This window comes from Tenrec ecaudatus, chromosome 5, assembly GCF_050624435.1.
Source record: "Tenrec ecaudatus isolate mTenEca1 chromosome 5, mTenEca1.hap1, whole genome shotgun sequence".
In the NCBI taxonomy this organism is placed as follows: Eukaryota; Metazoa; Chordata; class Mammalia; order Afrosoricida; family Tenrecidae; genus Tenrec; species Tenrec ecaudatus.
In genome coordinates, this window is record NC_134534.1 from 43,416,301 (window position 1) to 43,436,973 (window position 20,673).

At 42.8% G+C, this 20,673-nt stretch overlaps 1 protein-coding gene across 1 annotated transcript in view; it reads right to left on the reverse strand.

Annotated features, from left to right (window-relative positions):
• ESRP1 (epithelial splicing regulatory protein 1) overlaps positions 1-20,673 on the reverse strand; it is a 62,739-nt gene that overhangs the window by 34,387 nt on the left and 7,679 nt on the right. The window contains exons 5-12 of the mRNA XM_075550826.1: positions 10,302-10,400; positions 10,116-10,170; positions 8,548-8,658; positions 8,295-8,427; positions 8,152-8,194; positions 6,499-6,800; positions 3,303-3,521; positions 1,123-1,309 (exon numbers count right to left, since the gene is read on the reverse strand). Coding sequence (XP_075406941.1) covers positions 1,123-1,309; positions 3,303-3,521; positions 6,499-6,800; positions 8,152-8,194; positions 8,295-8,427; positions 8,548-8,658; positions 10,116-10,170; positions 10,302-10,400 — 1,149 coding nt within the window. The remainder of the gene's footprint in view (positions 1-1,122; positions 1,310-3,302; positions 3,522-6,498; positions 6,801-8,151; positions 8,195-8,294; positions 8,428-8,547; positions 8,659-10,115; positions 10,171-10,301; positions 10,401-20,673) is intronic.

Consider the following 20,673-nt stretch of genomic DNA (forward strand, 5'->3'; position numbering starts at 1 on the left):
GCAGACAGGAGACGTAACACTACAATGATACTCTCATAAACCTCATCATGGTTTTTCAAATGTGAACAGCTCATTCAGGAACTTAGATATTCACCCAGAGCAAGCAGAAGGTAAACGGAATAGTAGCATTAAGAAATATCAAGGGGGTGAAAAAAGGATTAAGCGCCACCAAGTAGTCTGTGGATTATACTTGACATCAAACAGGTTCGGCAGTATGGATCCTGCTTTACAAGAAAGCGGCATCCTAAAATACTTTATTAACATCAACTACATAAATCCAAATTTACTTTCTAAGGTGTGTTTGCACTGTACTCTACGGGCTAGTCTTTTAAGATACCCAACATGCCATCTAAAAAGTGTAAGCTGTGTAAAAATGACCCACGTCCTAACACTGCACGCCCACTAGGCTCCACAGTCAAGAGCCAGAACTCGATCTCTAGAGTGAAGGGCTTATTCCCCCCAGATAGGATTTCAGGAGGCTTCCACGCAGGGGTCAATGAGCAAGAGCGGGGCTTGGAATTAAGCACTGATGCTGAGATCCAATGGGAACTTTGGCTAATTTATTCACGCATTTCTATTTTGGAATCACTTGCTTCTTGTAGATATCCTGTGAAGCAAAAGAATCGCTCTTCAGAGTATCCTTTCCACAAGAATACGTGACCCCCCCCCCCCAAAAAAAATATAGGAAGTGCCAGATGGGCATGAAAGCATCTTTTAAGATGAGCTCAGTGTGTGTGGAATTTTATTTAATTTAAATTTTCAGTCATACTCTCCATTTTACCAAGAAATGCACATTATAATACTGACATAGCCATGTTGACTCCCAGAGTCAGTGCTTATCTTGAGCACACTAAGCTTGAGAAATGAAGTGCTTATCACTGGAAAAGCAAGAATATAATTTGAAAGGAAGTATTTGTAGCATCTCTAATTACGGGTGTCCACAACCAAGGTCTTAAATGATTACCAGATACTACCGATTTCAGATGGGAAAGCCTTCCGTAACCACTTCACCGGCCTCACAAAGAACCAGGGACACAGAAAGTTGTGGAAGCAGCTTAAGCACCTACCAGCGTAGAGCGTAGAATAGCGCCAAGACCCAAGGAAACTTACATGGTAACTTACATGGCGGTGGGGACAAGCCATTTCGGTTTAAAGTGCCCCCCATTAACACAAAGTTCATCTCCTCAGCTGAACACTGGAAGACTTCAACATATCTGTCCTTCATCGTTTTTTTATGGCACTTCTGCGCGGCCATAAATGCTCTGTCGGCAGACTTCATCTGGATAAAGGCATCTCCCGAAGGGCGGCCCTGAGTTTGTGGGGGAAGAATAAAAACAAAAGGAGACTGTCTCCCTCAACAAGGAAATGGTTGCTTATGAAACACCCAATGTGACAAGACAATCACCCATGGAACTGACACTGTAACCACAAAATCTGGGTGACAGTGTGATCGCCTGAAATTTGGCTTGCATTGCATCACCTAATCACCAGAATGGCCCACAAAACCTTGAGGAAACAGTTTTGAGAGCTCATAGCTGAAACTGAGCCTTTTGGGTTTCTTTTCATTCGTATCAGATGTACATGATTCTGAAAGGGTCCCCTTGTCACTGCGGTTTCCAAGTATAGGATTGTATATTGGGTTTTTATCCTTCCGAAAAATCTGACTTAATCTCACTCCACGGAGACAAGTTAGAAGCAGAGCCAGCACCAGGGCTTTGCATATCCTCCTACGTGAAACTGTGGAACACCTTGCTGCAGCGACCCATTTACTTTGCCCTCATCCCCGAGCCAAGGAAGGACTGGGGCTGGGCAGCCGCGAGGAAAGAGTGGAAGGAGTTGGGACCAGCAGAACAGGGAGGCCACATCAGCCTTGCTTGGGAAGTTTTCTAACTCTGGCGAAACAGTACCGATGCAGATATGTCCTCTGCAAACAATAAACAGCTTGCCAAGTAACCCTCGACTGAAAACCCAGCCTACAGATGTCTGCTCTAGAGAACCAGGACGCTCCAGGCATCTCCGTTTTACTCAGCATGACCATTTGTTTCAGGGGAGAGAGCAACACCGATTTCTAGGATTGCCTTTTTGTTAGGTGGTTTCCTTTATGATTCCGAAGGACCATTTATCCAAATTATTACCATGCAAGTTACCATAAGAGCTACCATCATCAGGCAAATTAGCAACAAACCCAGTACAAGATAGAAATCTAACAGCTAAGAGCCCCACTGTCATCCAAGAGGCCTGTCTCCCGAGTGCAATCCCAGTAGGTCGTGTGGGTAAATGAGAGGAAACTGTGCCTGCGGTTGTTAATCAGAGTGCTCTTGGGTTACAAGGAATTTGGTTCAACAAGGAATTATGGGGGAACGACTATTAGTCATGGAGCAAACTGAAAGGGTAACTAGTTACAAGAAAAGTTGTTCAGTGCAGTACTGACATCAGAGGTAGAACGTGCCCGTGTTGTGTAGACAAGGCCAGTAAATACTACTTTCTGATTCCTTGTAGCAGTGCTAGGTGCTTTTCCCACGGGATGCGACACACTGTGGTTGTGAATGTGAACAAAACTCCGAGTAACCGGTCAGAAATTAGACACTGGAACACAATGTCCCCAACCTTTAGTTTTATTTAACCCAAAATGTTCAGAAAACATCCGGTTTTCAAAAAGTAACATAATTTTGCTTTCAGTAGTTTCAAAGTTTTCATGAGAATTAATGAGCTTTAAGAGTTCTAGAATGCTTTTCTGTTTACGATAACACAAAATGGTGGAAAAAATATTGAGTAACTAATGTGTTAAGTTCTACTTGGCAAGTGAAATCAAATAGTTACAAAGTGAACTACTACCATGCCGGCATAAAAAATCGCTAAGGGTCCCCCCTGTTTAAAACCCCAATCATTAATAGATATGAATGCCCATGTTTCACATATTGCTCTCAATGAGGCAGCTATAAGTCCTCAATAAGTTTATAAGGAATTCATAGATTTCAGCTAGTCTATACAATTGACATGATCATCTCTAACTAGGTATCATCTAAGATTGCTTTCACAGGATCGCAGGGTTGAGTAGTTGTGATGGGAAAATGTTTTACAGACTGATGTAGATGTGTGACGCCTGTCTGACACGTGTGTCTGTCACATGTCACACATGTGACAAAGAAATCAGAGCTGCACTTGAATGTTAAGATTCTCTAAAGCCTTCTTTCATTGATAATTCAATCTTTCATTTGAAGGGTCCCAATACGTACTTTTGCTTAAAAAAAAATATTCTGAGACCCTTTGATAGTCAGATTAAGTTCTAATAAAAGACTTACCTGATGATTCAATACCATGTGGACCCCATGAGTTCGAATATCTGTGGAGAATTCCCCCAGGAAGTCCAGGATGTCCTCAATGGTGGCTGCATAGGGAAGACCCCGAAGGCGTACACAGTCTCTGACATTTGTAGGAGGCACAAATTGCTGAGGTAGTACTGGAATAATGGGCGGGGTTGGAAGTGGGATGAGAGGGGCCGAGGAGAATCGATTCAGCACCTGTGCTCAAAGCAAAACAGAAATGACTTATAGTCTCATTACGCCAAGGAACCCTATAGTCCAACATAGGTTGACCTGGAAACCTGTCAGAAATGCAAGCTCTCAGGCAGACTTGCTTAAATCCAGTCCTGCATTTATAACAAGATCCCCAGGTTATCCATGAACATATATCAGAGACATACTGATGAAGACAGGTGTTCATGCTTTTCAGCAGGACATCCACTTTCAATACTTGAGACCCAATACAATAGGCACAGAAGAGTTAGCTTAGATGGTGGATCTGCCTACCTGGATGGACAAATGTAACCCCTCCGGCCTTGGAAGAAGTTCCCTTAAAGATTACAACTTCGGGAGGGGGGAGCGGGAAGGGAGGGGAAAAAAAAAAGAGGACCTGATGCAAAGGGCTTAAGTGGAGAGCAAATGCTTTGAGAATGATTGGGGCAGGGAATGTATGGATGTGTTTTATACAATTGATGTATGTATATGTATGGATTGTGATAAGAGTTGTATGAGTCCCTAATAAAATGTAAAAAAAAGAAGAGAAAAAAATGATTAGGGCAAAGACTGTACAGATGTGCTTTATACAACTGATGTATGTTATGTATGAACTGTAATAAGAGTTGTATGAGCCCCTAATAAAACGTTTAAAAAAAAAGAAAATGATGAATGTACAGATGTGCTTTACACAATTGATGTATGTATGGATTGTGATAAGAGTTGTATGAGCTCCTAATAAAATAGTTTAAAAATAAAATAAAAAAAAGATTACAACTTCAAAAAAAATCTGTACTATCACTAAATGTACATTATTGAAGCAATCAGATTTCATTTCAGGTAATATACAGTGTTCTCCTTAATATGCCCTTCCAAGTTAACCCCCAGACCAAAGAAACAGGAAAAGAATGCTGTAGTAAAACTGCCACAAGCCTAACAACGATTACGAGTTACATCAGAATAAAGTGTACGTGGATAAGGATACAAAGCAGATATAGGATAATTAATAGAAAACTGTGGGGGGTGGTGGTGGTGATGAACTACAAGACAAAACGCTTTTATTTTTTTTAGATTTATAAGAATCCTTGAAGGCATAGTGGGTTATGCGCTGGGCTGCTAACTACAAGGTCAGCATTTCAAACCTACGAGCTGCTCTTCCAGAGAAAGATGAGGCTTTGTGCGCCTGTAAAGATTCACAGACTTGGAAACCCAAAGGCCCAGCTCTACTCACTCTATCCCAATGGATTGCTGAGTTGGAATTGACTCGATGGAAGTGAGTTTTTTGTTGTTGTTTTTTCATTCATGAGAGTGAATTGTCCTAAAGCCAGGTACTAGATAAATAAAATTTAAAATCCTCGCTGCTATGGAGTCAATGCTGACTCATAGTGACTCGTACTGGGGGGTTTCTGAAACGGTAACTGTTTATGGGTGTAGAAAGCCCAGTTTTTCTCCCACAGAGGTGCTGGCAGTTTTGAACTGTGGACCATGCAGTTCACCGCCCAATGCATAACCACTATGCCACCAGGGCTAAGTATGTGGTCAGTTAGGTATACACTAAAGAAAGCACTGCTTCTAAGGAAAACGATGATAAGGCTCTGGTTCACTTTTGTCCTCTTTTAAATTTAAAGCACATCAGGCAGTTCAAAGTGCTGTGTTCTCCAGCTCACTGAATAAATTATCACTATATTCCTTAGTGTTTATCCATTCAATAAAATGGAAAATACAGAATTAACCCCTCCCAAAAATGTGTCCTAAACAATCACACCCTATGTATCTAAAAGCCATGTGAAAAAACGACACCCCCCCAAAAAGACACACACACACACACACCACACACCCCAATCCAAAAAATGTCAAGACTAACAGACAGGAAGAGTTTTATAGATTATCCAAACAACACAGAAAAAGAATAAACACCAGGAGGAAAAATTAATGCATTCTAGATAAATCCACAACAAGAAATGGTCAACCTTGTAGTGCTCGGACTGAATTAGAAGCCCACGTATTTATTAAATAAAATTATTTGTTAAAAAAACACAGTGGTAGAACCTATGACTAATTCAATACTTTTTAAATCAGTCCGGAGGGTAGAATGATAGTGTGAGAGAGTCATATCTGAATTATGCAGCACACATGATGGGCAAACTGACTGTACCTAAGGCACCGGGGCAGCACATTTTAAGTGAAAATTTCCACTAAATTTCTTCCATTTAAAAACTTAAATAAAAAAAAAACTGAAATTGAAATTTTACTTTTCTTAAGGGATTTCCATACCTGGGTCTTATTACTAGTACATGTTAGAGACGCTATTAACCCCCATCTTATGCCTTAAAACTAAATTCTAAAAGCTAGTCAGAACAGGACCCAAAGGGTTTACCAGCAGCACATGAAATCGAGCAACCAATTTTAAAAATAAGTTTGGCAAGAGATTAGTAAATACTTTGAAAGCACACACCTCAGAAGCTATTCTAAAGAATCTAGTCAGAGAAGATTTATAAGCACGTTTATGTAGGAATGTCTTATACTGTAGGATAAGTGAAATGCATGCTAGAGGTGGCTCTAGATAGCTTTCACATGCACCGTATAGACACTCCTTGCTGTAGTCAATTCTGAATCAAAGTGACTGTAGAACAGGGTCGAAAGCTTCCCCTGGGTTTCTAAGACAGTAACTCTTTCCGAAGTAGAGCCTCATCTATCTCCCGATTTTGTATCTAGTCAGGAATTATTAAAGACGAAAAATTTTTAAAGTGGATGTACTTTTAAGCAAGATACACATTACAGTAGTATTCCAAATACAGAAGAAATCCTTGGAATTTTTCTTAGTGTAAACAACGAATAGTGGCTAGCTTCAGGCTATGAAAGTAGTTTGTTTTTTACACGTACTTCTCATGTTTTCCGAATTTTACCACAGTGAATAATCCCGTTTCCAGATTAAAAGAACAGAAAGAGAAGCAAAGCCATCACCATGCTTTTACAAACCAACCTGCTGGACTTCAGCCGCTGTGCTCCTGAAGAGTTCAATGTATCTTTTACCCAGCAAGTCCTTATGTTTCCTCAATGCGTTCTGCGCATATTCCTCACAGGCAAACAGGACAAAGGCATCCCCCGTGGGCCTCCCGTCTGGGTAGGTTACAAAGAGGATGCCTTCTTTCCCCCCAGTGATGGGGCAATGCTGTCCAAAGAAAGCCACCACTTCCTCCGCTGTGGCCGTGAAGGGCAGGCCCCGCATTCGAACAATCACTTGATTTTCCTTGGAGAGAAACTGGGCCACCTCGTTGGATGTTCCTAGACAACAGAAATGTCATGAACATGTCCATTTTTATCAAATTAAACATGGCTAAGCCTGTGAAAACACCAATTTTACCAAATCACACCCAGCTAGATTCTAGAATTTTCACACACACACACACACACACACACACACACACACACTCTATAATCGAAAACAAAACTTTTCAAAACACAGCTAAAATTTAGCAAGCTGTCTGGACCAGCCATATTTTCCTAAGTCACTGCAGGGGTTAAAAGCACGGGTCCTAGAGTCAGAACGACTGGGTCCAATCTCCTTTGCACCATTACTAGGAATGAACTTAGTCAAGTTTAACCTCTGCGCCGTAATTTCCTCATTTATAAAATGAGGACAAAATTAGCTCCTCCATAAACTAAGAGAATCAGATTCATCCATACTTTGGTGGCTTTTGCTTCCATTTCCTTGAATTAGTTCACATGCTGAAGTACAGGGAAGGTATAATGATGACCACCCCCCCCCCCCAAACTCAGCAGGCAGGTTCCACATTTATCAACTTTCTGTCAATGTAAAACATTTTCTATAGAGCTGCTATGTAGTAAACGCAGGTATTTGGCGACATAACATCTGCTTATGTCTACGTGTCTCTTTCCCCTCCACAGCCAGAAAGGAATTACTTGTGGACACTGGGCAGAGAGAGCTAGTCTTGCAAAGGAGGGGTAAGTGGGCATGAGTCTTCCATGTAGGTGTCTCTGGCCAGTCCCACCTGGCTTCTAGCCTTTACCTGGTAGCTGACCCTCTGGTGATGGATGAGCTTTGAATTCTGGCCCGAAGCCTCACTGCAGGTAAGGACTTCCCCACCCTTGTTCTGAGGCTCGTAATCTGCAGGTGCACCAAGAAGTGGGAGCCCCCAGGGGAAGGTCTTACAGTACTAGGAGGTCTTCTCGAATGTGCGAATATGGTGGAGCTCAATCAGCCTTTAGTTCCTGATAAAGACCTGACCTTACTGGCTGTAGGTGTATGGCAAGGTTGTTTCAGAAACAGCATGTTGCGTCTGATTTCCTTGGTGAAGCTTCCTGACCCAACAATCCCCCTGCAAGTCACCAAAGCCCAGTCTACTGCCACAGCTCAGCTCAGCCTGCTTACTCCTGCACACTGTCTGCACTGCTCCTTTCCTTTTTGTAACACTGTTTTAAATGGCGATTGAAATGTGCCAGGTTGACTCCCAGCTTGGGGGCAAATGTTCTACATCATCACACTCTGACACTATTGGAGTTCTCTTTCTCCAATGTCTGGTTGGGAAACAAAACTGCCATGGCTGTATTTATCTATCCTTGCTGTAGGTGGATAATCTTCCACTTCTGTTCTTACGACACAAAAGGCACTCACCACCAGCAATTTTAAGAAAATCCTCGCCCGTCGCTTTATAAACCTAAGGGAAGAAAAGGGAATTGGAACACACAGGTTTCTGAGCATGTCATCATCTGCAAGTCCTCGTTCGCGGGGTCAAGCAGGGGAGGCTGAGGGCATACCTCAATGTACCGGGTGCCCATGTGATGCTTGTGCCTCTGCAATGCCAGGTCTCGGTGTTCTTCACTCACAAACCTAACCAGAGCTTCGCCATTCCTTCTACCCTGAGCATTCAGGCAGAGTGCGGCACCTCCCCTTTGGAAACGATGAAACAATGAGAGGCAGGAAAGAAGGTAAGGTGGCAGAAAGTGTTCGGAAACCCCTTCTCCCTCCTCCAGGATCACTGCAAGAAGAGTAAGAGAGAAGAAAACCCACTTGGCAATATTGAGTCCTTTGAAGAATCTTGCGATGTCTTGATCCGAAGACTGCCATGGTAACCCTCGTGCCCGGACCACGGTGTTGTCATCAATTAGCTCCATCTTGCTGCTGTGAAGCAAGCAGAACTTCACGTTGCGCCAGGAATGCTAGCAAGTGGGACACCCTCCCCGCAGAGCAAGTCAATGCACCTAGCACACGCCCAAGTTTGAGTTGCTCGGGGTCCAGGTCGACAAACACTGGCGTACCCACTTCATCAACTCAAAAACCTATGGACACGGCTCACTATCCACTTGCCACGGAGTAGGTTCCAGTCCCTAGCGACCCAATCACTAGGTGGTTTACCAGGGGAAGGTGGCACCGTGCAGGAGCAACACATCTAGCTCACCCCCAAACCACTCGCTCAACAAGGAGCTGCTACAACCTCACAACCACGCAGGTTTCCCAATTCACGGGAAAGAATGATCTCATAGCCTAACTTTCCCAGAGCCGAGAACAGGGTCAAATTTATCCTCAAGATCTGGCACGAAGGAGGTTTAAATTCAATTTCTAGGGAAAACTGAGGAACGGCATAGAGCCAGTAATTAACTCCATCAGGAATGTGCTCATGAGGTCAGAGATGGGCCTTCGCAGTCCCTGTCAAGGTAGGGAGCCATCAGGGAAGTCCTTACAGAGTGTTTATGGAAATGCTTGGATGTCCCCACACCTGAATGAGTCATTTGCAAATCACCTATTACATATTTTGACATCGCTTGATGTTTTAGTCCTCCCATGTTTGGATTTTTCAGCACTCCTAGGAGATTTCCTAATGATTCACTTTCTCCGCGACTAAATAAGCCTCGAAGTCATTCTACAGGCAACGTTGTCAAAAGTTTGTTCACTTCAGGCACCTGTGACAATCTCATGGGGCAACTTATTGCTGTGATTTAGAAATTCAAACAGGTCTGTCTGGGATCACAGAGATACCACCCCTGCACACTCCTCCTCGCCTATTTCCTCTAAGCGGGGCTGACAGCACAGGCTTAAAACTACCCCGGCTAAAACCTTGTCAACTCTTGTCGGCTGGAGGTTGTTCCTCCCACTGGGCATTCTGAGTGTGCAAGGATGGGCTAGTCAACGAGACCACAGAACGACAGACCCAAACATGGGCTAAAACTTGGACACAAAAGGGGAAACACCAACTCGGGTCACACGTGAGTGAGTACAACACGTTCTTTAAATAGAAACCGGTTATTAGTGGTCACACCAAGGGCACTTCCCACCATCCTTACCACGCTGCTGTTTAAATCAGCCTTAAAAACGTGCCTCACTGGTCAGTACAGGAAACACGTCAGTAGGCGATTCAGAGACCACCAGGCAAAGTTAGGTCATCTTAGTTCCTAGTCTTTACCTGTGTCTTTCATTAACGATGGCGCTACTTAGATTATTCCACATGCCATACTGGAATTAAGAAAGGTTCCCTCATATTTAATGCGTACATTTGAAATGCTTTTTCGCTCATCACAATGTCAAGTGGTTACTAAAATGTAAGAAGGATTTAACATCCCAATATGGAATTAAGTACTTACCAAGTGCCACTCTCAAATTTGTAATTTACTCTCTCTGGATCTGAAAACCTGTGATCTAAAAATTAAGAGTATATAAGTTATCATTTTAGCTATGGGAGACACGGAGTTGTAGAAAAAAGTATCGATTAGGAAAAGGTAGTGGGTTGAAATTGCAGGGCCCCATTCTTCTGATAGAGCAATACTTACTATAAGGTTCTGAAATCATTGCTAAAATTATGTTCCCCATATGTTCAACTTGAGAGGCTCCATACCGGAAGAGTGAACTATTTTTCTCAAAATTCAAACCTGCAAGATTAGGTTAAGGATATTTTGGAGGGGTAAAATGAGATAGCTTCTAACCCAAAATTAAACTCACAGAGACAAGGCCAGTAAAATACCCACAGACAAAATAAAGTTCTAATCTAAGAGTAATTGTTTCCCATCTGTGATCATTAGGTTTATTGTGCAACTAAGGTTCTGCAGGAACATGGGGGTGGCGTTTAATTAGGTCACAGCTTGAATGGCAATGACCCAGATAAATGGCCTTCCAGGCTGGCCTCCCTCTTACCTTCTCTCTGGTGATGGGACCAGTGAACTGCCGCCTGAGCTAGTCCTTGCCTTAGCCCTGTGTAAGCGATGCTAACTGTGGGTTGAGCCCACCCCTGGATCCTGTTGCCTTGACAGGCATCCCTAGAGTGCGAGGCCCCACAGGGACCTGCTTCACTGGGCTCTCTGCTCAGCCCCACCCTGTCTGTCTGCAGCCAGCTGGCCACTCTGCTGTCTTGCCAGAAGGTAGATTCTGATGTCTGCTTGCTCGACCTTGGACCTTCAGGATACGGAGTTGAACTTTGCCCTCTGTCCTGCTGTGTGGACTAGGTAATTGCCTGGTGTGTTCCTTCTCGCTATATAAATCTATCCACACACACAAACACACAAAATCATAAGTGTCCTGGTTTTTGTTTCTCTAGAGAACCCTGCCTAACACAGCCTCAACCTGTGGACTCTTCACACATGCTGTCAGGTAAAATGGCAAAGTCAGTCTGTCCTGAGGTATTACCAATAATAAAATCTCTCTTTACCAAGTAGTAGCAAATACATCAAAGTTCCCTGGTTGGCTCTAACCATAACTATCCAATTATTCCGCAAAGGTTAATGATTTGAAGGCGTTCTGCTCAACACAATGGGGCTATGAGTTAGAATGGGCTCAGGGGCAGCTACCCCCACTCAAAACAAATGCCCGTGTGTTGAACACTTCTGGTTTCCACCCACACAGCAAGGAAACAAAGCTAAATAAAACGGCTCATTCTACTGATCTGTGCAACCCAGGCGAGGCAATGACAACGCGTCACACAGCCGGAGTTTCCCAGGTCAAGGCAATGGGGTACTGCGTAAATTTGAAGGGATTTGCTTTAGAAGAAACTTAGAGTGTGGATGGTGCTATTTACATGGTGCAGGTTTACTCAGAACTTCCTATCTAAAACACTGGTCTGCCCCTTAAGACATCGTAGCTTCAAGAGCAGCACATATTTGCCCTTTAAGGGCTCACTTTTAAAAACAATTCCAGCAGAGACAAACTGGCCAAGGTCAGCACCTTCTTTGTGCAAAACAGAAGACATGGTTGTAAGCATATCTTTTCTTCAAAACAATTACCATAGGAACTTAACACTGCCATTGGGAGGTTCCAGTTATTTTTAAGTTTCAATATCATTATGAGTTGAATTGTGTCTCCCAAAAATGTGAATTATAGCTACAATTGTAGCCTGTAGCTACAATCCCATTTGGGAATGGGCAGTCTAATGTTGATGAGGCAAGATTTAGATAGGTTACCTGTTGAGCCAATCTCCTTTGAAATACAAAAGACTACATAAGGAAGGAAGCAGGGGGAAGAAAGAAAAAAAAGAGCCAAGTCACAAGAAGAGACAAGAATCTTTTCCAGCGTCAACAAACCAACCAACCAATAACACAGACTCAAAACAACTCACTGCCATGGAGTCAATACTGACTCATAGCAATCTCACAAGACAGGGTAGAATTGCCCTGTGAGGGTCCCAGCCTTTCACCCTCAGAGCTGCTGGTGGTTTCGAAAGGACACCAGGGCTCCTCTCCAGAGCAAACAGAAAATGAAAACCTTCTCCTAGAGCCAATGCTCACCATTCAGACTTCTAGCTTCCTAAACAGAATCTGCAAAGAAATGGTTTTCAGAGCTATCCACCAGTTCTGGCATTTAATAGCAGATTAAATACTCCATCACATTTTGTATCATATATGCATAAATCTGTAATATAGCACGCCAGTAACCACACCAGCTGATTGTACCTTTTCACTGATGTTAAGAAGGAAAACAGTCATCTGTCTAGTGGTTAAGTTAACCTAGTTTATATGGTTTTCTAAGTGGTATTTATAAAGTTACAAGATTAAGGTACATTAGGAATCAGTCCACATGAAAACTTACGAGGACACTACCAAAACTCAGCTCATTCCAGCCAAGAATGAATATAGGCAGCATTTCTCTGAATCGTTATCCCAATCTATTCTCAATTCAAAATCCATTTTCCGTTCATGTGCCGCCTATCCTCTTCTTTTCTCCGGTAAAAGACTCCACCTCGTCACCATGTTCTTCCTCAACCAGCTTCATTTCTCGGCTGTTAAACGTACTACACATTTGGACATGTAGCTACACAAAGGTACTGTTTACGGAAATATTGCAAAAGCACAGAAACCTTTATTAAAATATCAAAATTCAAAGCTACCAGGGAGTTTCCAAAAGGTGCATTGAAAAATTCCAATACCTGACAACACTATTTTCCATGAGCTTTTTGAAGCCCATTCATAGTTTCTTGATATACGTATACATCATCGCTTCTGAAGGCTGTGTTTCCTTCCACCCAACTTTCCTGGATTCAGCATTCTATTTACACTGTATCAATATGGCAACTTTAGATCCTCAAACTACTCAAACTGAAGTCTGAGGAGTAAAAATTAGTTTGAAGGTGGATTGTGGAAGGTTTTTTGATGAAATTCCCCTAAGACGGTCCTTGCTACCCTTGAAGAATGAGCTGGTGCATGGTCATGATGGAAAACGTTTCTTGGGCAGCCTTCCTAGTCTTTTTCTCACCAATGCGGTTCTCTTCCTCACTACTCCCCATGCACACCCCTGTGTCTTTCAAGAAACTCCATCAAGACTACCTTTTTGGAATTCAAAAAGCAGCCATCACCTTCTGAGCCGCTGTGAGCTGGTGTAGGCCCCCATGGAAACCACTGCTTTGATTCAATCTTTCTTTGAAGTGTTTTACAGAGACAACTTGTCTACATACATTCACTGATCGCAGACATGACTTAAACCTACATTGTTTGGAATAAACCCAGGCATGCATTAACTAGAAACCCAGGAGCAATACTTTTTGATTCACCCTTGTATGTTCCTTGGCAAGTTATTTATCTTATAAACTTCAGCTTATATGTACACCTAAATTTATAGTAATATTTGCCTCCCATGGTGTGTGTGCGTGTACAAAGACAAGCCCAGAGCAGAAAGGAAGTATGTAAGTGACATCTTCCTCCTCCTCCATAGAATCCTTGGCTGCCTACTTGCATAGGCTATAGCAGAGGGATGCTTTTATGAAGAAGAAAAAATCTCATCTTAACAGATGCTAAATTGTATACTCTCATAGCACCAACATGAAATGTAAATAATTTCTGCATTTTCCCCATCTAACTTTAAGTCACTTGATGTGGAAATAAATATGTCACTTGCTGAAGGATTTAAAAACCAAGCCCAGATGTCTACGCAAAGGATCAATGGTCACTAATTGGGGTCATCACAAAAAAGCTTCTTCCACAGAAGATATCGCTAGAAAACAGTTATCAAACTCCAGCGCCACTTTCACGATGCATGACCACAGGACAGAAAAGTAGGAATGTATTTATTGCTGTGAAAACAAGAGTCACAAGATGAAGGAGCTCTGAGGAAGCAAATGACCCGAGTGCTGAGGATGGTAGGTTGGGGGTAGGGTACTTAAAGGACTGGCACAACCAAAGACAGGGTGATCATGCAAACACTCCAAACAATCAAACTATTGTCTGGAACCCTACAATTTGAACACTTCCAAACTTGCAGGTCTACAATGAAGCAAAGGTAGACAAAGTAGACAAGGAATGAAGACCATTGTATAGGCTAGGGTTTCTCCCTCTTGCCACTATTAACGTTGTTAAGCAAATCTTTCTTTGTTGAGATTAAGGCAAAGCTTCCAGTGCATCATGAAATGTTTAGTAGCACACCTGGTCGCCTTGCACACCTGATACTGTGACAACTAAAATCTCCAGACATGACCGAATGTTCATGTTCAGAGGGCTCCTAAATCAAGCCCCATTAAGAATCATTGGTATAGGTGAAGAAGGTTGATGGTGCCCGGCTATCAAAAGATACAGCGTCTGGGGTCTTAAAGGATTGAAGGTAAACAAGCGGCCAGCTATCTCAGAACAAACAAAGCCCACATGGAAGAAGCACACCAGCCTGTGTGATCATGAGGTGTCAAAGGGATCAGGTATTAGGCATCCTCAGAACAAAAATTCATAACACTGTAAATAAGGGGGAGTACAAAGTAGAGACCCAAAGTCCATTTGCAGGAAACTGGACATCCCTTTACAGAAGGGTCGCAGGGAGGAGACGAGCCAGTCAGGGTGCAGTGTAGCAACTATGAAACATACAACTTTCCTCTAGTTCCTAAATGCTTCCTCTCCCTCCCCACTATCGTGATCCCAATTCTACCTTACAAAACAGGCTAGACCAGAGGATGTACACTGGTACAGGTATTTGGAAACACAGGGAATCCAGGACAGATGATCCCTTCAGGTCCAGTGGTAAGAGTGGCGATACCGGGAGGGTGGAGGGAGAATGGGGTGGAAAAGGGGGAACCGATTACAAGGATCTACATATAACCTTCTCCCTGGGGGTCAGACAACAGAAAAGTGGGTGAAGGGAGATGTCGGACAGTGTAAGATATGACAAAATAATAATTTATAAATTACCAAGAGTTCATGAGGGAGGGGGAAGCAGGTACGGTGGGGAAAATGAGGAGCTGATGCCAGGGCCTTAAGTGGAGAGCAAATGTTTTGAGAATGATGAGGGCAATGAATGTGCAAATGTGCTTTACACAATGGATGTATGTATGGATTGTGATAAGAGTTGTATGAGCCCCTAATAAAATGATTTAATATTAAAAAAAATTTTTTAAAAGAATCATTGGCACAAGCTAGTAGTTTTCAATAAACATCTGCAACTCCAAGTTCAACCCTCAAAATCTGTCTAAGGACTCAGCCAGTTCTTACATCTAAGGGTGTTTTTTCCTGCACCGATTTTGGAATGGCCGAGACCACTCAATAAGCACCATCTGATGCTGTACCGAAATACGAAGGCATGCAGATCTTATGAATAATACACATCACGGGAACGAGAAACATGCTCACTTAGCACAGGGCTGACACATCAACCTTCTTTTCCATGGCCCCAAATGAATAGATTTTATATTTGTAAAGGACTGTTTAAAACAAAAAACAATATGCACAGAGACCATGGGTGGCCCACTCAACCTAAAATATTTGCCATTCGGCCCCTTCTATACAAAAAGGTTGCCGACCACTGAACTAGGTAAGTGAAAATGGCAAAAAGTTGGCCAGATATAAATAAAGCCACAAGAAAGTTTATCACACCACAGTTTTCTCTGGCTCAGCTTTAGACATTAAGGGAAGAATTAAGTTTTTGGAGGACTAGGAATAGGAGAAATGATCTATTCAAGCCCCTTTCTGTCTCCATGTTACAGGCCTTCAGAGGCTTTCCCAACCTTTGCTCAGGCAACTCCCTTCTACAGAACTCTGTTCTTTCTAATCCTCTCGGAATCACATCATGAGCAAGTCCCACCCAGCACCAAGGCCTTCTGTCATGTTAGGCTACAACTGTCTATGTAAAGCCCAGTCATACAGTGTCCCTATCTGATCCTCTATTGCTCCCATCGACGAAAGCCCCACTGCCCTGTTAATAATCTGTTGTCAACTAAGTGGTGGTGTATCCTCCGCATCATCTTATGCCAAACAGTCCCTGTACTTCCTTCCAATTTTCACAACACCCTGCTGGGTAGAAGATAATGAAGTCAAACATGAAGAAACTTGGATTTAGAGTTCAGTAAATCACCCAGTCACTCACCTGGCAGAAAACAGAGCTGACTAAATATGTGTATATAATTCCTCAAACCAAACTTAAGAAGCCCTGCCTAATTTGGCGTTGAGTAATACTATCTGAGCAGTTTTAAAAACATACATGAAAGCCACAGATGTCGCTGAACAATTTGTGTAGAAAACGTTAAATGAGGACCTAATTTATCATTGAAAACATGATAAAAAAGTGTTGTTTTTTTTTAAGTCAAGAGAAAGGGATGTAAAAAAAAAAAGAAAAAGGTGCAGTACCCTTTCATGCAGAAGCAGATGCGTAGCTCAAATATTTCACTTTTTCATTAAGAATGTGCTCTTGACCTTTGGTACACTTGGTTCCAAAAACACGCAGCAGCATGTTTCCATTCAAGCATCAAACGCAAGGATCAGCAGAGCTAAGCTGCTAACAACTTTAAAGTCACCCAACCCCTCGCATGTCAAAACCGCCCTTACACATCTCTCAGGAAGGTTTGTTCAATCCGTAAGCCTTCACAGAAGTTAACAGGAATTACACAAAAAAGAGGTGGAAGTTGGGGGAGTGAGAAAAAAGTTTTAATGCCAATTCTTTCCCCTATCAATTTATAATTATATATTGAATTACTGCCCTGTGCACGTCTGATCTTGAGGGAAGGAAAGATGAGTCTATGCTTCCTGATTAATGGCTAGTCATGCAACTTATTCATTTTGCCCTCGAGGCAGCCACAACAGAGCGAACAGGCTTAGCAAGCTTTACCAAGGAGAAATGCCACGAGGAAATGAGCAAGAGCATAGCCAGCCATGGTGGGAACAAAGCGAACATCACAGGCTCCCAGGCTCCCCCCGCCCCCCGCCAGGGGCTGCCTTTCCACCAAAGGCAGAAGGAGGCGCTCAGAAGTCTCTAAGGGAAGAGGAGAACTTTCCAAAGTGCCATCGATTTACTGTGAAACAGATTTGACGATTTAACCCACACTGACGTTAGCAGAGGGTGAAATTTAGAAAGAAGCAGAGAGATTTTCCAAAGTTCCTCAATATTAGTGGATTGGTTCAGAGAATTATTTTTCTCTTCCCAATTGCCTGAAAATGCGAAACATTTGGTTTCAGAATACCCAATTTTCAGGTCCAAACATCTTTCAACTAATGTGTTTATCCCTAAGAGGTTCAAACACACATACAATAAACACAGACAAGCTTATGACGCCATCCTAATTCACAACTCCAGCGCAGTGCCCCTACCCTTCGAAGACCAGCCTTACCATCCCGTTGGCTTACTTTATTTACAATACAGCACAATCAGTTTGGTGCCCATACTAAATACTGAACAAGAGAGTACAAAAGGATAAAATGTCAAGAAAAATTAAGAATCAGCAATAAACCAAACTCACTACCACCAAGCCCATCTGATCCAGTGACCCCATAGGACAGGGAAGAACTGCCTCTGGGGGTTTGGAGAATAGGGCTGAATTATTAAATTTCAGGATATGTCCATAAACCTAATTTTATACACTAGGCTCCTATAACTATGTGAAGGAAATGTTCAAAGCAATGAATTACCCGAATCACCCTCAACTGCAGTTGCTGCATGCTAATAAAAACAGACTCTGTTCGTGGTCTGTTCTACTATAAAGTCAGCTTCGAAAGAAGCAAATTAGGAATCCACTGCAACCCGACACGTAAATACCCACCTAATTTACAACAAAACTTGTTATGAAAGAGAATGCCATTACAAAACACAAGACGAAGCCAAGGCAATGAGTTTCTTTTCACCCATAATAAAATGCTAGAAAAAGACTCTACAACTAGAGTTGTAACTCTACTTCCTTCTTTCCAAGAATTAAAAAATGAAGCCGCTACCTAACCACTGTGACTTCAGGAGGCAGTACTGTAACGCATGGCCTTTCTAACAGAGCGGGCTGACTGGTCAGTAAGATGGAGGAAGCGACCATGCAACAAAAGAGATGAAAAAAATTTTTTTACACTTTAGAGAAACACGTTTAACTGGGATAAGCCAATGAGTAAAAGGAAACCTCCTGATGGCTAGAATTCTGAGACCTTCCAGAAAACCAAAACTAGATCCAGGAACCCAAAAGCTCCCATTTTAGAAGTACATTATTTCCTCATTAAAACAGGCCACACATCATTAACATAACAAGTCATTTCCCAGAGCTGCCCGGGAAAGCACATGCTAGCCATTTAACTCATCACAGACCACCACGGAGAGATGCTGCTGCTTTGGCTCATTTAGGCTGACGACATGCCAAGGATCATGCCCTGCCCACCACCCTCACCACGTGCCCCGCCAGCCAACAAGCCCAACTACGAACCCAGCTTATCTGTACACTTGGCAATAGATATTTAAAATCCCTTGCATACAGACAGGTACCAGTGTTTCTCTCCACTTTGTCCGCAAGGTGATGTACGTTTGCAGGGCTCTGAAGGTCCCGTTCAATTCATCAGGATAAATACCATGGTGAGCACACGAGTCCTACTGTAGCTGATAAATGAAGCAGCTACATTAACCTTAAAGTTCACCCACATGCCTAACACTGGGAGCCCTCTACCCAGTCCTGAGAGAGACTGGAATGGTTCTAAGTGAATACGCGTTTAAGTACGATCTTAAATCAATAAGGAAGTCCTTTTCTGAGTCCTTTGGCAGGCGTTTTTCCTCCTTTGGGACAACCAACCGCCCGGTAAGGAACTCAGGCATGCAACCGTCCCGGAGGCTGTGTGGCAGGCCACGCGTTGAGCAAGCGGTTGCACACTGGACCGCACTGTCTACTCCCATGCCATCCTCGGAGCGAGGTGGAGAAACTGAAGCTTTACAGCACAGGACACACTGCTGCCGATGCCTGCAATCCCACTCCTTGCTGAAGCTTCCAGCTCCACTTCTCTACAAGTCAATGTACTCATTAACCCTTGGGAAGGGAGGCCAGAGTAGCTCCCTGAGGAAGGTCACACTAGTGAACCAGTCCTTGTTAATCACGACAGAGCAGCACACACCTCACACTAGATAGGACTTTCACAGCCCTCAAACCGACTTCCTTTTCACAGTGTGTACTCAGAAAACAGGAGGTAATAGAGGTTTAAATAGGAGTATTTAGAAAGACAACCTCACCCCTAAATAATCTTCATATATTCTAGAAAATAATAACACCTATTAAAGGAAAAATTTCCCGTGACAGGGACTTGGGCCCAAATGCTGGAGCACTTAACTAGACAAATCTCTAAACCTTCCTTTCCCCAGCTATAAAATGGGGATGACACTTCCCCCGTACTGGGCTATATTCTTTTTTAAGAAAATAGCACCCCACTCTTTTCTTCACCAGCTCTCATTTCCAAGGCTGCACTTTAAGGTCCTGAGTAAAAACTTTGCCAAATGAAGTAAGCACAATAGTAGCGTGTTCATGGATGAGAATAATCAAATCCACGAATAACAAAGCTAACACCACCACCACACACACACAAAAGAGGCTAAGAAACCAAAAGAAGGTAATTCTTTCCAATAGTGTTGAGAAAAAGTCAGGGTCGATATTAAATAATGTGCTTTTAAAAGAACGGCTGTAAAGTCATTTATACAAATAATTCCATACTCAAAATGTCTTTTCGTTTCCCCCAAAGGATCTACAAAATTTCTTCATCAAAATAAACCCACCAGAGCCACAATCCCTAACATCATTACCATCACCACCTTCCTTACACGATGAAGTAAAACTTACAGACCACCACCCAAGGTTCACCTGCTAAAGGTGTCAATGCTGTCTTATCTCCAGTGGGAACTGGGTAATTCAAAGGCAGGCAATAAAACTGCAAGCAGAATCCCGAGGCCCAAAGCCCAAGGATAGAAGAGCTTTTATAACAATACAAAAAAAAAAGAACAATACAAAAACCAAGAGGGAGGGTAGGTGCCAATAGGAGAATCAGAACAGCATTCAAGACATTCCTAAGCCCTTTTCATTTACAGAGCACCTAATGCTCACATAGCTTTCACTTGGAAATACCTGAGCTAAAGGTGAGGCTTGCAGAAGTCAAGGAAAGCAAAGTCGCAGAGTAGCAGGGCCCAGCAAAGCCAGGCTCTGTGCCTCTCCAAAAGGGCGCCTCAGGCTCTTCCATCGCAAAATCACATTCTCATTCCCGAGACATACTTGGAAATGCTGCTTAGCATTCGAGTTCCACATATTCATTTTGAAAAAGATCCCATTGCTTTCATTTATTTAAAAAAAAAACAAAGGCAACCCTGTTACGAACACAAAAGCCAGATAGACAAGAATTCCTTGGATGTAAAGTTAAGAAACCACTACTTAAGACACTTAGGAAATAAAAAAGGACTCAGGATACTGTGAAGGCTGAAGCCATCAAGGCTCCAAACAAGCCAATAATGCCACATGGCGACAATTACTTT